At 42.7% G+C, this 17,755-nt stretch overlaps 1 protein-coding gene across 3 annotated transcripts in view; it reads left to right on the top strand.

Moving 5' to 3' along the window:
* The window catches only part of FAM120C (family with sequence similarity 120 member C), a 114,079-nt gene that overhangs the window by 77,344 nt on the left and 18,980 nt on the right, over positions 1-17,755 (top strand). For 2 of the 3 annotated variants that reach the window (XM_054544613.2, XM_054544614.2), the window contains exons 11-12: positions 13,768-13,882; positions 17,278-17,487. In XM_054544613.2, coding sequence (XP_054400588.1) covers positions 13,768-13,882; positions 17,278-17,487 — 325 coding nt within the window. The remainder of the gene's footprint in view (positions 1-13,767; positions 13,883-17,277; positions 17,488-17,755) is intronic. The other variant, XM_054544615.2, reaches the window with a different exon arrangement.

The raw sequence follows: 17,755 nt of genomic DNA, 5'->3' as shown, positions 1-17,755 counted from the left end.
AGCATGAAGGGCTGTTGAATTTTGTTGAAGGCCTTTTCTGCATCTATTGAGATAATCATGTGGTTTTTGTCATTGGTTCTGTTTATATGATGGATTACGTTTATTGATTTGTGTATGTTGAACCAGCCTTGCATCCCAAGGATGAAGCCAACTTGATCGTGCTGGACAAGGTTTTTGATGTGCTGCTGTATTCGGTTTGCCAGTATTTTCTTGAGGATTTTCGCATCGATGTTCATCAGGGATATTGGCCTGAAATTTTCTTTTTTTGTTGTGTCTCTGCCAGGTTTTGGTATCAGGATGATGCTGGCTTCATAAAATGAATTAGGAAGGATTCCCTCTTTTTCTGTTGTTTGGAATAGTTTCAGAAGGAATGGTACCAGCTCGTCTTTGTACGTCTGGTAGAATTCGGCTGTGAATCCTTCTGGCCCTGGACTTTCTTTGGTTGGTGGGCTATTAATTACTGCCTCACTTTCAGAACTTGTTATTGGTCTATTCAGGGATTTGACTTCTTCCTGGTTTAATCTTGGGAGGGGTTTTTTCTTTTTCTTTTTTTTTTCTTCCCCCCCGAGACGGAGTCTTGCTCGGTTGCCCAGGCTGAAGTGCAGTGGCACGATCTTGGCTCACTGCAACCTCCGCCTCCCAGGTTCAAGCGATTCTCCTGCCTCAGCCTCCCAAGTAGCTGGGATTACAGGTGCCCATCACCACACCCAGCTAATTTTTGTATTTTTAGTAGAGACGTGGTTTCACCATGTTGACCAGGCTGGTCTTGAACTCCTGACATCAGGCGATCTGCCCGCCTCGGCCTCTCAAAGTGTTGGGATTATAGGTGTGAGCCACCACACCCGGCCTCCTGTGTTTTTAAGAAGACAAAATGGTAGGAAAAAAATGCAGTTTTAACAATTAGCATAAATCTGGTTGGAAATTTAAATTTTAAATGAAGATTAACTTATCCTTAATACTGCATTGTCCAGCAATATCAAGTAAACACCAGGCAGGAACATTGAACTATAGCCTAACTGAGTGCTAGGAGCCTATACTCCTCAATTTCTTACACAAACTGTAGGTAAAAGATTCCTAGATGGCCTAGAGAAATTGAGTCTTCTAGGAAAGGCTGATACAGTTTGAGGAGGGCAGAACCTTTGCGCATACAATAGTCATCACTTAGGAGGGAGGGATACTGAAGAACTCAGTCAGGCTTCTGGAGGTGAGGGGCAGCCCTGCTGAATGGGAGAGGCATGCATCAAGGCTTTATCATTTCTAGCAAAAATTCATTCAAATATCAACAGTTTTCCAGAGATGGAACATGAAATTGGACAAGGTTTCTCCGCTTTGTTTATGGGTAAAGTTGAGGAATCTCTCTTGAGAAACAAATCTTTTAAGAAGCAGTGGATTCACTCTCAGCTATAACAAGATATTTGGATTAACCATGTGCCATCCTGATACATGAAGAATAAAGATACATAAGAACTAGTGTTCATTCACTTGACAGAATAATTCTAAAGTCCATCAGGAAAGGCAAATGATCAAGAGTAGCTTGGAAAACGTAACAAAAAAAAAAAAAAGATATATCTTGGTCCTGCAGCAAGACTGTTATTGGGGAAAAAAAAAAAAAAAAGAGGTGTTTTGGACCTATTACATACCGAAGTGTATTATAAACTCATACCAAAATAGTGTAGTATTGTGACAAAAATTGACAGCTCATTGTTTTAGAGCAGATAATAATGAATAAGATCCTTGACACATTAGAACTTAAAATATGCTAAAGGAAGCATCACAAATCAATGAGGAAGAGATGCATTTTTTAAATAATTATTTAGAGAATTGGATTTGTATTTGGGGAGAAAACATCCATTTAGAGCCATGTCTCACATAAATTCCAGATGGATTAATTATAAAGATGAATGTAAAAAAGATAAAAGGCAGAATAAAAGCTAAGCAATGATTTGCTGACCTTTAGATAGGAAAGGGATTTTTTTTGTTGTTCATTTCTTTTAGGAAAGGAATTTTTTAAATGAGAATATACAAGCCTTAAGCCCAGAGTATTGTCAGAGACAGTAACTATCTTGGTGACAGGAAAGGCAAATACCTCAGTTGCCTGAGATATGGGCAAACTGAAAACTACAAAACACTGTTAAATCATAAAAGATTTAAGTAAACAGAAAGATACCCCATGTTTATAGATAAGATAAAATCCTTGTTGATTTCTAACTAGAAAAAAAGAATATAAAATATTGTTAAGATGGCAATACTCCCCAAATTGATCTACATATGCAATGGAATCCAAATTCCCAGCTTTCTTCTTTGCAGAAATTAACAAACTAATGCTAAAATTAATATGTAAATACAGGCCGGGCACAGTGGCTCACTCCTGTAATCCCAGTACTTTGGGAGGCCAAGGCAGGCAGATCACGAGGTCAAGAGATCGAGACCATCCTGGCCAACATGGTGAAACCCCGTCTTTACTAAAAATACAAAAATTAGCTGGGTGTGGTGGTGTGCGCCTGTAATCTCAGCTACTCAGGAGGCTGAGGCAGGAGAATCGCTTGAACCCGGGAAGTGGAGGTTGCAGTGAGCCGAGATCGCACCACTGCACTCCAGTCAGCCTGGGCGACAGAGACTCTGTCTCCAAAAAAAAAAAAAAAGCATCAATACAAGGGACCCTGATGTGGTTGAATGTCCCCTCCAAAACTCATATTGAAACTTTATCCACAGTGTGGCAGTATTGAGTAGTAGGGCCTTTAAGATGTGATTTGATCTTTAGGGCTCTACTCTCACAGATGGGCTAATCCATTCATGGATTAATGGGTTATCATGGGAGGGGAACTGGTGGCTTTATAAGAAAAGAAAGAGAGACCTGATATAGCACATGAGCGTGATCAGCCCCTTTACCATATGACCAGCAAGAAGGCTCTCACTAGATGCAAGCCCCCCAACCTTGGACTTAGACTCCATAACTGTAAGAAATAAATTCCTTTTCTTTATAAATTACCCAGTTTCAGGTATTCTGCCATGAGCAACAGAAAATAGACTAAGAGGCAGGGCACAGTGGCTCATGCTTATAATCCCAGCACTTTGGGGGGCCAAGGTGTGGGAGGATCACTTGAGCCCAGGAGTTCAAGACCAGCTTGGGCAACATAGACCCCATCTCTACAAAAATACAGAAAAGCCGGGCATGATGGCATGCACCTGTAGTCTCAGCTACTTGGGAGGCCGAGGTGGGAGGATCACTTTAGCCTAGGAGGTGGAGGCTGCAGTGAGCCATGATCACGCCACTGCACTCCAGTCTGGGTGACAGAGCAAGACCCTGGCTCTAAAAAAAAAAAAAAGAAAAAACAAAGAAAATTGGTACTGAGAAGTGTGGCTGTTTCTGATAATGAATACCTGAAAATGTGGAAGCAGCTTTGGAACTGGGTAATAAGCAGAGGCTGGAAGAATTTGGAGGAGCAGGCTACAAAACACCAGGATTCTAGTGAAGGCTTAGAGCACAAGAAGACTAGGGAGAGTTTATAACTCCTTAGAGATTGATTAAATGGTTACAACCAGAATGCTGATATAAATATGGACAGTGAAGGCCATTCTGATAAGGTTTCAGATGGAACTGATGAGCGAGGTATTGGAAATGGAAGTAAAGGCCATCCTTGTTATAAATTGGCAAAGAACTTGGCTGAACGGTGTCCGTCTCCAAGGGCTTTGTTGTGGGCCAAACTTAAGAATGATGAATTCGGGTATCTGGCAGAAGAAATTTCTAAGCAGCAAAGTGCTCAGGCTACTGCATGGTTACGTCTAACTGTTTACAGTGAACTGCTAGGGAAAAGGGAAACAGAGCAGAAACATTTGGAAAATTCACAGCCTTGTCATGTGGTAGAGAATGCAAAAGAGTTTTCGGGAGTGGAACCAAGGGTGCAGAGGAGCCACCACTTTATGCCTAAAAGGGAGCCAGGTGCTAATAGTCAAAACAATGAGGAAAAGGCCCTAACGGCACTTCAGAGATCTTTGAAGCAGCCCCTCCCTTTAGAGGCCCAGAGCCCTAGGAGGACAGAATTGTTTGGGAGTGGAGGAGGCCTGGGACACAACTGCCCTATGCCACCGCGGAAAAGCTGCTTCCCTCATCTCAGCCCCTCCAGCTGGAGCAGCGATATCTCACATGGCCCCAGGTGTGGCTCATGTCTTAGGTCAGGAAGGTACAACTCGTAAACCTTGGTGGCATCCACATGGTGATAATTCTGCAGGCCCGCATAAAGTAAGAGCTGTGGAGGCTTCGCAACCTCTACCTATTAAAAGGATCTCATTGAAAGCCTGGGAGCCCAGGTAGAGACTTGTTGTGGGGCCAGAGCCACCACAGAGATCCCCTACTGTAGCAATGCCCAGTAGGAACATAAGGTTGGAGCTGCCACAGAGTCTCCAACCAGGGCAATGCATAGTGGAGCCATGGGAGCAGGACTGCCACTGAGTCCCTAGAACTGTGAGGTTACTGGCAGCATGCATTGCCCACCTGGGAAACCTTCAGGCAGTGGATTCCAACCAGTTTGAGCAACCATGTGGCCTATACTCTGCACCCATACAGACAGGGCTACCTGAGGCCTTGCAGGTTGGGCTCCCAGCACAGTGTGTCCAGGAGGCCCCACATGGAGTCAAAAAAGATTATTCTCCAACTCTAAGATCTTTTGTTTTGTTTTGTATGTGTGTATGTGTGTGTGTTTCTTGTTTGTTTGTTTGTTTTAAGACAGAGTCTCTGTCACCCAGGTTGAAGTGCAGTTCACTGGGGCCTCAAACTCCTGGGCTCAAGCAGTCCTCCCACCTCAGCCTCCCGAGTAGCTGAGACCACAGGTACTTAACCACCATGGCCAGCTAATTTTTTTGTTTGTTTGTTTATTTGTTTGTTTGAGATGGAGTCTCGCTCTGTCGCCCAGGATGGAGTGCAGTGGCACAATCCCGGCTCACTGCAAGCTCCGCCTCCCTGGTTCACGCCATTCTCCTGCCTCAGCCTCTCGAGTAGCTGGGACTACAGGTGCCCGCCACAAGGCCCGGCTAATTTTTTTTGTATTTTTAGTAGAGATGGGGTTTCACCATGTTAGCCAGGATGTTCTCTATCTCCTGACCTCATGATCCGCCCGCCTCGGCCTCCCAAAATCCTGGGATTACAGGCATGAGCCACCATGCCCAACCCATGGCCACCTAATTTTTACATCTTTTGTAGAGATGGAGCCTTACTGCGTTGCCTAGGCTGGTCTCAAACTCCTGGACTCAAGCGATCCTCCCGCCTTAGCCTCCCAAAATGCTGGGATTACAGGCCAATTCTAAGATCTTGGAAGTAGATAACTTGTTTAGATTTCACAGGCTCACAGATGAGAGTTTGGGCTTTTGAGATAAATTCATTTTCCTTATATATAACCCACTGTCAGGCATTCTGTTATAAGCAACAGAAAATGGAGTAATAATACAAACTCAGAATTGCCAAAATAATGTTGAAAAAAAGAACAAACACTGTACAGTTTCAAAATTTACTACAAAAGTATAGTAACCAAAAACAGTGGAATAAGGATAGACATATAAATTAATGTAGTTACATTCGAGTGTCCAGAAATAAACTCTGCTATTTGTGGTCAATTAATTTTTGAGAAGGGTGCCAAGATAATTCAATGGTGGAAAGATAGGCTTTACAACAGATGGTTGGATATTAACATGCAAAAGAATAGTTAGACCTCTACTTCACACTATATACAAAAATTAACTCAAAATATGTCACAGACTTAAATGTCAGACTAAAAACTATAAAATGCTTAGAAGACGAGGTATTCTTCATGAACTCAGATTAGGCAGTGTTTTCTTTGGTATGATGCCAGAAGCATAAGTAACAAAAGGAAAAACAGGTTAGACTAGATCAAAATTTAAAATTTGTGTGCTAGAAACAAGACTACAAATAAAGTGAAAACACAACCCACAGAATGAGAGAAAATATTTGCAAACCGTATATCTGATAAGGGCTTAGTGTCCATAATATATAAAGAATGTTTACAACTCAAACGATTGGCTGGCCACACTAGCTCATGTGTGTAATCCCAATACCTTGGTTCATGTCTGTAATCCCAACACTTGGGTGGCCGAGGTGTGAAAATCGCTTGAATCCAAGAGTTTGAGGCCAGTCTGGGCAACATAGCAAGACCCCACCTCTACAAAAAAATCTTCAAAAAGCAGCTGGGCGTAGCTGTGCACCTGTGGTCCCAACTACTCCAGAGACTGTTGGGGGAGGATTGCTTACACCCAGGAGGTAGAGGCTGTTGTGAGCCATGATCAGGCCACTGCACTCCAGCCTAGGCAACAGAGCAACACCGTGTCTCAAAAAAAAAAAAAGCCTACAAGTAAAGCAATAAATGATGAATAAATCAATTTTTTAAATGGGTAAAAGATTTGAATAGACATTTCTCCAAAGAACATATGCAAATGTCAACCGGGCGCTGTGGCTCACATCTGTAATCCCAGCACTTTGGGAGGCCGAGGAGGGCAGATCATGAGGTCAGGAGGGCAGATCACGAGGTCAGGAGTTCGAGACCAGCCTGACCAACATGGTGAAACCCTGTCTCTACTAAAAATACAAAAATTAGCCGGGCGTGGCATGTGCCTGTAATCCCAGCTACTCAGGAGGCTGAGGCAAAAGAATCGCTTGAACCCAGGAAGGGGAGATTGCAGTGAGCCGAGATCGCACCACTGCAGTTCAGCCTGGGCGGCAGAGCGAGACTCTGTCTCAAAAAAAAAAAAAACATATACAAGTGTCCAATAAGCACATGAAAAAATGATCATCAGGGAAATGCACATCATAACGACAATGAGAAACCAGTTAACGCCCATTCAGGTGCTATAATCAAAAAGACAAGGGATCAGGGGTGGGAGATTTAAAAAGAAGACATCCAGCAAGTGTTGAAAAGGATGTGGAGAAATTGGAACCCTCATACATTGCTGATGGGAACATCAAATGAAGACACATGTCCACACAAAAACATGTTCACAAATGTTCATGTAGAATTATTCATAATAGGCCGGGCACGGTGGCTTATGCCTGTAATCCCAGCACTTTGGGAGGCCGAGGTGGGTGGATCACCTGAGGTCAGGAGTTTGAGACCAGCCTGGCCAACATGGTGAAACCCTGTCTCTACTAAAAGTACAGAATTAGCCAGGCATGGTGGCACATACCTGTAATCTCAGCTACTTGGGACGCTGAGGCAGGAGAATCTCTTGAACCCGGGAGGCAGAGGTCACAGTGAGCCGAGACCGTGTCACTGCACTCCAGCCTGGGCAACAAGAACGAAACTCCATCTCAAAAAAAAAAAAGTAATATAAGAAAATAGGCCGGGCACAGTGGCTCACGTCTGTAATCCCAGCACTTTGGGAGGCCGAGGCGGGCGTATCACAAGGCCAGGAGATCGAGACCATCCTGGCTAACACGGTCAAACCCCGTCTCTACTAAAAATACAAAAAATTAGCCGGGCGTGATAGCGGGCGCCTGTAGTCCCAGCTATTCGGGAGGCTGAGGCAGGAGAATGGCGTGAACCTGGGAGGTGGAGCTTGCAGTGAGCCGAGATCGTGCCACTGCACTCCAACCTGGGCGATAGAGCAAGAGTCCGTCTCAAAATAAATTAAAAATAAATAAAGACTGAGTCCTCCTTCAAAAAAGAGGATATAAAAAGGAGAAGATCAGTAACTGTGACTGTATCTATGTCCCAAAATACATAAAATTAAAAAGACTAAACGGGGAAATATTTGCAACAGTTAGGACACTGTTAATATTCACAATATATAAAGACTTAGATATCAGAATAGGTATCTAAGATAGCACAGATGGGTAAATGACAGTCTCTTCAGACTCATTTGCTTAGAAGAAACAGAAGCCATTCTAGCTCTCTCGCTTTTCCTCTCTTTTTTTTATTTTCTGGTAGAGATGAGGTCTTGCTACTCCTGGCCTCCGCCTCACAAAGTGTTGAGATTATAGGTATGAACCATCATGACCAGCCCACTCTAGCTATCTTACTGTAAAGGTATAACAGGTAGTCTCCTAGTCATCCAAGGACAAGAAAAGTAGTATACACAGGGAATGGTCCTGGAAAGGCAGCAACAGAGACTGCCCACTCTCTCATGGGCCTGCATAGGTAGCTCTTCTTTCTGCATGTGTTTTATAAAGTCGCTGCATCACTTAGCTCAAATTCTGAAGACTCCGATTGGCAAGCCATGAATTGTTTGACTTGGATCAGGTATCTTTTCCTTGTCCAAATAGCTGTCATTGTTATAAAAATGGGGCTTTACATTATCTGAGAAGGGGCATAGACAGAACAGGCAAATTAATATGTCTGTGAGTACTTGGGAAATATATGCAACCTCATCCTTGGCAATCAAAGAAATTTAAATAACGAGAGACTTATTTTCTGCCCATTAAATCATCAGTGATTAACGGTGACAATCAATGCTGACACACTGCTGGGATAGGATGTAAATTGGGTCTGGTCTGGAAAACAATTTTGCTGTATGTATTAAAGACCTTCAGAATGAATATAACCTATGACCCAGTAATTCCACTTCTAGGAATCTATGCTAAGGGAATGAATAATCAGAGATATAGGCAAGATTTAATATGTGAATATCTTTGTAGTATTATTCATAATAAAAGAAAATATATGAATAGTAATTTACAGGAATGTTTAAGCTAACTGATACACCCACATGCTGAACATGCAGTCATTAATCATGTTTTTGAAAAGTATTTAATGAACAAAAAGTTCTCATAGTATAATGTCGAGTGAAAAAAGCAAGATACGATATTCTTTATATAATATGAAAGAGAAAAAGTTGAGAATTCAGATGGTAGGAATAAAGAAGCCACAATCATAGCAGTCTTAACAGTGCTTATATCTAAATGGTAAAATTACGAATTATTTCATTTTTTTATTTTTTATTTTTTTGAGACAGAGTCTCGCTCTGTGGCCCAGTCTGGAGTGCAGTGGCATGATCTCAGCTTACTGCAACCTCCGCCTCCTGGGCTCAAGCAATTCTCCCACCTCAGCCTCTTGACTAGCTGGGACTACAGGCGCACGCCACCACACCTGGCTAATTGTTGTATTTTTAGTAGAGACGGGGTTTCACCATGTTGGTCACGCTGGCCTCAAACTCCTAACCTCAAGTGATCCACCTGCCTCAGCCTCCTAAAGTGCTGGGATTACAGGCGTGAGCCACCACACCTGGCCTTATTTTTCTTATTAATATTTTTTTTCTTGTATTACCTTTAGCCAACTCACACCATATTTTTTATTTTCTTTATGCTTTTTTACATTTTCTGAATGAGAATGAACTTAAACTTTTGTAATACACTTTTGTATATAGAATAAAATTTAAATAAAATTTTAAGTAAAATGTTATTTAAAACTAAAAGATGTGGTCTGGCACAGTGGCTCACGCCTGTAATCCCACCACTTTGGGAGGCCGAGGCAGGCAGATCGCCTGAAGTCAGGAGTTCGAGACCAGCCTGACCAACATGGCGAAACCCCATCTCTTCTAAAAATACAAAATAAGCCAGGCATGGTGGTGGATGCCTGTAATCCCAGCTACTTGGGAGGCTGAGGCAGGAGAATTGCTTGAACTCGGGAGCCAGAGGTTGCAGTGAGCCGAGATGGTGCCATTGCACTCCAGCCTGGGCAACAAGAGTGAAACTCCGTCTCAAAAAACAAACCAAAAAAAAGATGTGGGCTGGGAGCAGTGGCTCACGCCTGTAATACCAACACTTTGGGAGGCCGAGGCAGGCAGATCACTTGAGCTGAGGAGTTTAAGAGCAACCTGGGCAACATGACGAAACTCTGACTCTAATAAAAAATACAAAAATTAGCCAGGTATGGTGACACGAGCCTGTAGTCCCAGCTGCTCAGGAGGCCGAGGTGGGAGGATCACCTGAGCCTGGGAGATCAATACTCAATACTGCAGTGACCCGTGATCACACCACTGCCCTGAGCCTGTCTCCAAAAAAAAAAAAAAAAAAAAAAAAAAAGATGTGGAGTAAAGGGAGAGCTACCGAGTATTAAAGCACATTTAAAATTTAAGTCACTATGGTGCTGGCATGAGAAATAGACATAGAATAAATAGGACAGGAACAGATTTTCGTATGTATGAGAATGTAATATATGATAAAAGGAGAACTTTACCAAATTGTAAAGGAAGGATTATACCATAATTCGTTCAGTTACAAATGGTAACTAAAAGCACCTGCTGTGCCAGGCACTACGCTGAGTGCTGTTTTGGTTTTGGGGGGGGTTTTCGTTTTGTTTTGTTTTGTTTTTGAAACAAGTTCTTGCTCTGTCACCCAGGCTGGAGTGCAGTGGTGGAATCTCTGCTCACTGCAGCCTTCACCTCCTGGGCTCAAGCAATTCTCTTTCCCACCTCAGCCTTCTGAGTAGCTGGGACCACAGGCATGAGCCATGACTAATTTTTTTTTTTTTTTTTTTTTTTTGGAGATGGAGTCTTGCTCTGTCACCCAGGCTGGAGTGCAGTGGCACGATCTTGGCTCACTGCAACCTCCGCCTCCTGGGTTCAAGCCATTCTCCTGCCTTCCTGCCTCAACCTCCCCAGTAGCTGGGATTACAGGCACGCATCACCATGCCCAGCTAATTTTTTGTATTTTTAGTAGAGACAGGGTTTCACCATGTTGGCCAGGCTGGTCTTGAACTCCTGACCTCGTGATCTGCCCGCCTCAGCCTCCCAAAGTTCTGGGATTACAGGCTTGAGCCATTGTGCCTGGCCACCACGACTAATTTTTGATAATTTTTTGTAGAGATGGGGGTCTCTACAAAAAGACTAGCCCAGGCTAGTCTTAGTGCTTTTATGTGCTTTTTCTTCTTTACTTATTACAACCTTTTGAGATGTAGGTGGTGCCATCCTCATTCTAAAGATTAGCAAACTAAATCCCCTAGAGGTCCAGGGGATTTAGTTGCCCAGAGTCACATAGAAAAGGAGACTCGAGAGGCTGAGGCAGGATAATGGTGTGAACCCAGGAGACGGAGCTTGCAATGAGCTGAGATCGTGCCACTGCACTCCATCCTGGGCGACAGAGCGAGACTCCGTCTCAAAAAAAAAAAAAAAAAAGAAAAGGAATCGTGGAACTTAGATTAGAACCAAGGATGTCAGTCTCCAAGTTTGCATTCTTTGCCACGACATACTTTGTAGCTAAAGTTCTTAGCAAGGTATCTAGAATATCAGAGGCATTTAGTAAATGTTATTCTTATGTATAACTTATAGTTTGCTACATATATTAAAGCTTGTATGTAATATTTGTAGTAATGTAACTACTAATAGTAATAATAAAGCTGTCATCATTAAAATTCAGGAAATTCCTTGGGAATAAGTAATGCTGTTATTTTCCAGGGAAAATCCCCAGTGGAATCATGTAATTCCAAAAATCGCACATGATGAAGCATCAGTAAATATTGATTGATTTAATAATTATTTCCTGCTGCCCCATTTCTGAGCCTCTCACTCCTCTGACTCATTAGACCCTACATTCTGTCTCATAATTCATTCAAAAATAGTTGAATAGTAGTGTGGGCCCAAAGATGGAGCTAGCATTTCCTTATAAATATCCTGACATTGACTTATTTGTTCAGCAAACATCTATTAAGCATCCACTCTGGCATGTACTCTATTAAGGTTAGAGAGACATTTAAAATTGCAAATTAACATTAAAGTATAAACCAAACCAAACAAAAAGCTCCAATCCCTAGGAAATTAAATGTTCCCTCCTCTGTGGAGCCTTCTCTAGATTCTCCAAGGTAAATTTAGTCACTGACTCAGAGCACCCAGAACAATCTGTTCAACTTCTAAAATCACACCCCTTGCATTGTGTTAGTCTTTCTGTGAGTTCGCTGTTCTCCCACACTTGACTCCTTTAGGAGCTCCTTTAGGTCAGTTTTTCTTGCACAGTGGTTCAGGATATGACTGGTACAATTCTGCTTTGAAGGATTTTTGTTGAGTTTTGTCTTGTTTTGACCTGATTAATGCATCAGTCGCTCTTCCAATAAATATTTATTAATACCTATTCTGTGCCATGTACTTGGCTAGATAGTTCATAATAAATAAAGGATAATAAACAAACACAAGCAAAGGCAAACAGGCAAGGTCCTAGACCTCATGGGAACTGACATGGGCACTTGAAAAGAATGTGTTTTCTTTGTATTAAGTCAGTCAAGTATTTAAAGCTTATTTATTGTACTATTCAAATCTTCTGTGAATTTAAATGTATTTTAGGTATGTTTTACATATTATAGCTTAATAGTGGTATATTAAAATTTCCCACTGTAATTGCATTTGCATTCATTTTCTTCTATTTTTGCTTTACATTTTGCCAATGAAATAAGATGGAAAGGTTAAAAATGAAAGAATGGGCAAAGGTAAATCAAGGAACTATAAATCCAAAAAAAGAAACAATATTAATAACCTGAGCCAGTCATTATCAAACCAGTCCTTCTGACAATCCTGCAGTGTCTTCCTACAATTTCAGGATGAAGATCCAAATTCCTTAATCCTGTTTTTGAGTCTCTGTTCTATGGTCTACTTTCTTTTTTATTTCCCCCACACACACACTTTCTTCTTCGTCGTCTCCTCCTCCTCCTCCTCCCCCTCCCACCCACACCCCCGACTCTGTCGCCCAGGCTAGAGTGCAGTGGCATAATCTCAGCTCACTGTAACCTCGCCTCCCAGGTTTAAGCGATTGTCCTGCCTCAGCCTCCTGAGTAGCTGGGATTACAGGTGCCCGCCACCACACCCGGCTAATTTTTTTTGTTTTTAGTAGAGACGGGGTTTCACCACATTGGCCAGGCTGGTCTCAAACTCCTGGCCTCAAGTAATCTGCCCGTCTCAGCCTCCCAAAGTGCTAGGATTACAGGCATGAGCCACCGCACCCAGCCTTCTTTTCATTTTTTTCTTTAGTAACCCTATTTAATCCTCACAACCACCCTGTAAAAAGAGCAGGGCAAATTTTATTATCCCCATTTGGTAGATGAGGAAACACAAGGCTCAGAAAGGTTAAATAATTTGTCCATAGCTATCAACTAGTAGGTGGAGGAACCAACACTCAAATTGAGATCTTCTCTCTTCAAAATTCATACTCTTTCTGTTAAAACGTTCTGGGCTTTTATGTGAACTTCACTTATCCTGGGCCATGTCTTGGGTACCATGATATGGTTCATGACTGCGCTTTCCACCACCTGAAGCCCTCAGTGTTCCTCAGGCTGCCGCCAATCTGGCCTGCTTCCTAATCTCGCCTCCTGTCACTCCAAACGTGCTTAGCGTCAGCAATGTGGAAGCTGGTGCATTGTGCTGAACCACACCATCAGGCCTTCACACATCATACTCTTCGCTCAACCTGGAACATCCTTTCCCCACCTTTTATCTCACTAAATTCTACAGGCCCTTTGAAACTGAACTCTTGCTGACTTCTCTCAGGATACCATCTCTCACCTTTACAGTCATGGCCCTCTTCTATGCTCTCATAGCAAGCACTCTGTGCATTCTTCCATCTTGGTACTTAACACACTGTCCTGTCATTGTCGGTGTACATGACTCTTTTCCTCTACCACCCAGACTGGAAGTAATGAAAGCAGAGATTCTTTTTCCTTCGTTCAGTTAGTATTGCCAAAATCTAGCCAAGTACTGGCTCATGATAGGTTCTTAGCTTAATAAGTTTTTGTGACATGAGTAAGTGAGCTTTTGTGGCCTAATAACAGTGCTTTTATTTTCTAGGTACATGGTTCAGTGGCCTGGTGGCCGAATCCTGCATCGCCATGAGCTAGATACCTTCCTTGCACAGGCAGTGTCTACTCAGCTTTATGAACCAGATCGACTCCAAGAACTCAAGGTGATTTCATGTACCCTCATTTAAGTTCTTTCTCTTATGAGCTTATAGCACTACTTTAGGTCTTTTTTTATTTTTCCTGAAGCTGAGGAAAATAGTAAGTTCTGCAGGTAACTGTTTGATTTACTTTAACCAAATATTTATGTCTATGAATAAAGCCAAGAGGTGCCTGTTACACTACTCTCATACTGATAAAAGAGAATGGACAGAAAAGATGGATATTACGCAAGGAAAATAAATCTTGGCCCATAGGCCATGGCAAGGTTTCTGACTCTTACAAGATACACTATAGGAGACATATCCTAGTGTCCCCTGCTTGTGTCTATTTACTCAGACACACCTCCTTTTAGTGATATGTATTGAGTATTAAGTAGAAGTATAGGAAAGCATAAGGAAGAAAATAAACCCACCCACTGAAGGCGGTAGAGCACAGTAGTATAGAGGGGAGGCTCTGAAGCCAGGCTGCCTTGGGTTTGAATCCTGGCTTCATTACCTCCTAGCTGTGTGACCTTGGGCAGGTTACTTAATCTCTCTAGCTTCAGTTTCCTTACTTGTACAATTGTATATTAGTCTTTTGTGTTGCTATAAAGGAATACCTGAAACTAGGTAATTTATAAAGAAAAGAGGTTTATTGAGCCCATTGTTCTGAAAACTGCACAAAAAACATGGTGCCAGCATCTACTCAGCTTCTGGTCAGGGTCTCGGGAAGCTTCTACTCATGATAGAAGGTGAGGGGAATAAGACAAGAGGAGCCAGTGTGTCACATGGTGAGAGAGGGCACGTAAGAGAGAAGGGCAGCAGTGCTGTAATCCCAGCACTTTGGGAGGCTGAGATGGGCAGATCATGAAGTCAGGAGTTCGAGACCACCCTGGCCAACATGGTGAAACCCTGTCTCTACTAAAAATACAAAAATTAGCCAGGCATGATGGCGGGGCACCTGTAATCCCAGCTACTCGGGAGGCTGAGGCAGGAGAATTGTTCGAACCCGGGAGGCGGAGATTGCAGTGAGCCGAGATTGCACCATTGTACTCTAGCCTGAGCAACAAGAGCGAAACTCTGTCCCAAAAAAAAAAAAGAAAAAGAAGGGCAAGGTGCTGGGCTCTTTCTAACAATCAGTTCTTGCATGAACTAATAGAGTGAAAACTCGCTCATTACCACAGGGAGGGCACCAAGCCATTCATGAGGGATCTGCCCCCATGACCCAGACACCTCCCACTAGGTTTCATCTACAACATTGGGGATCACATTTTAACATGCAATTTGGAGGGGTCACATATCCAACTATGTCAGTTTGTGAGGATACTATGTAAAGTAATCCATGTAAAACCCCTAGAACAGTGTCTCACTTTTTTTTTTTTTTTTTTTTTTTTTCCGAGATGGAGTTTTGCTCTTGCTGCCTAGGCTGGAGTGCAGTGGCGCGATCTCAGCTCACCACAACCTCCGCCTCCCGGGTTCAAGCGGTTCTCCTGTCTCAGCCTCCCAAGTAGCTGGGATTACAGGCATGCGCCACCACGCTTGGTTAATTTTGTATTTTTAGTAGAGACGGGGTTTCTCTGTTGGTCGGGCTGGTCTCGAATTCCCGACCTCGGGTGATCCACCCACCTTGACCTCCCAAAGTGCTGGGATTACAGGCGTGAGCCACCATGCCCGGCCAGTGTTTCACATATTTTATATACACAATACTCAATAAATGTAGCCATTAATGCAGAACATCCCTCCCTTGACTTTAGTAACCTTGTTCCTTTGAGCACCCAAGGTAAACTAGAAGATCAAGTTCAATAAGACTTGCAAAATCTTAAGTGAGGTCAACTAAGGAAAGGTGAGACAGACTCAGACAACCAGTTAGTGCTTGCCTTTTGCAGTAAATGTAGTATTGCTTGTCCTAGAATAACTGCTCCTGCTAAACCACACCTAGGAGGGGACCTGCAAACACTTCCCCTTTTCCTGTTAAAGCTGTCTTCTAACACAGTGGCTTGAGATAGAAGGCTTGAGATAGTGGCTTGAGATAACCACTGTGGGAATTTTGAGGTTTTTTTCCAGTCTTCTGTCATACATTTTTTACATAGTTGAGGTAGTATTTATGTAATTATATATTGTAGCTTTTTTCCATTTCACATAGCACATATTTTCTGTGTCTTAAAAATTTTAATAAATAATATTTTATCATATGAATGTATCATTTAATTGTTATAATATTGGTGACTTAGGTTGTTTTCAGTTTTCCTCTGTTATGTGTTGTCTTACTCCATTTACAGTTGCTATAAAGGAATGCCTGAAGCGGGGTAATTGGTAAAGAAAAGAAGTTTTTTTGGAGACAGAGTCACACTCTGTCACTCAGGCTGGAGTGCAGTGGCATAATCTCAGCTCACTGCAACCTCCACCTTCCGGGTTCAAGCGATTCTCCTGCCTCAGCCTCTTGAGTAGCTGGGATTACAGGCACATGCCACCATGCCTGCCAGATTTTTGTATTTTCAGTAGAAACGGGGTTTTGCTATGTTGGCCAGGCTGGTCTCAAACTCCTGGCCTCAAGCGATCCACCCACCTCAGCCTCCCAAAATACTGGGATTACAGGAATGAGCCACTGTGCCTGGCCAAGAAAATAATTTTCTTTGGTTCACAGTTTTTCAGACTGTACAAGAAACATGGTGCTGGTATCTGCAAGTTTTATTTCTAACTCAACAAATGTGAACATTTTCAGGGTTCTTCATACATATTGCTTAATTGTAATATACATTTCTTTCTTTCTTTTTTTTTTTTTTCTTTTTTTTTTTGAGATGGAGCCTTGCTCTCTTGCCCAGGCTGGAGTGCAGTGGTACAATCTCGGCTCACTGCAACCTTCACCTCCCAGGTTCAAATGATGCTCCCACCTCAGCCTCCCGAGTAGCTAGAACTACAGATACCCACCATCATGCCTGGCTAATTTTTGTATTTTTAGTAGAGACGGGGTTTCACCATGTTGGCCAGGCTAGTCTCGAACTCCTGACCTCAGGTGATCTGCCTGCTTCAGCCTCCCGAAGTGCTGGGATTACAGGCGTGAGCCACTGCACCTGGCCATGTAATATACATTTCTTACCAGCTTTATATGATTGCCCATTTATTTCACTGCATCAGCAGCAGCAGCATTGAGTGTTCTTTTAGCCTTTACTTTCTAAATTTTTTTCTAATTTGACAGGTGAAAAAAAAATGTCTCAGGTTGGTGTCTTTAATGTTGTAATAAGTACCTTTCAAATCATCTTAGGGGAAAGACATGGATAGAAGCTGCTTATGCACTGAGATGTCTACATTGAATGACAGCATGTTCAAATTTAACTGGAAGAATCAGCATGACAGGAATAAGAGTAAATGTTACCAAGAATAGTAGTTTCTTAATAGTAATATTTCATCTGTGGTGGTTTCAGATTGAGAAACTGGATGCCCGAGGGATCCAGCTTGCTGCCCTCTTCATGAGTGGAGTCGACACAGCTCTGTTTGCTAATGATGCCTGTGGCCAGCCAGTCCCTTGGGAGCATTGCTGTCCATGGATTTACTTTGATGGCAAGCTGTTCCAGAGCAAGCTAATTAAAGCAGGCCGAGAGCGAGTATCTCTGATTGAGCTCTGTGATGGCCAGGTACCAGCATGTCAGGCTGATAAGGACTAGCTCTGATCTCCCGTGGGAGTGAACGGGCAGGGAGGGGAAAGGAGCAGAGATATTGGAGAGGGATGGGGTGGAAGCAGGAGAATGTGTCTCACTTTAACCTGACTCAGTCAACAGTGGTCCCAAAGGCCCATAGTCTGATATGTACATGTTGTAAAATTTTATGTTGGAAAGTTTTTTTTAATGAGCTTGAAGTTTTCATATCCTTTTTCTTACTCTGAGTATTTCTTATCCATGGAAT

This window comes from Pongo abelii, chromosome X, assembly GCF_028885655.2.
Source record: "Pongo abelii isolate AG06213 chromosome X, NHGRI_mPonAbe1-v2.0_pri, whole genome shotgun sequence".
Lineage (NCBI taxonomy): Eukaryota > Metazoa > Chordata > Mammalia > Primates > Hominidae > Pongo > Pongo abelii.
Note: the sequence above shows the minus strand (reverse complement) of the source record. Positions and strands in the feature narration are given on the sequence as shown.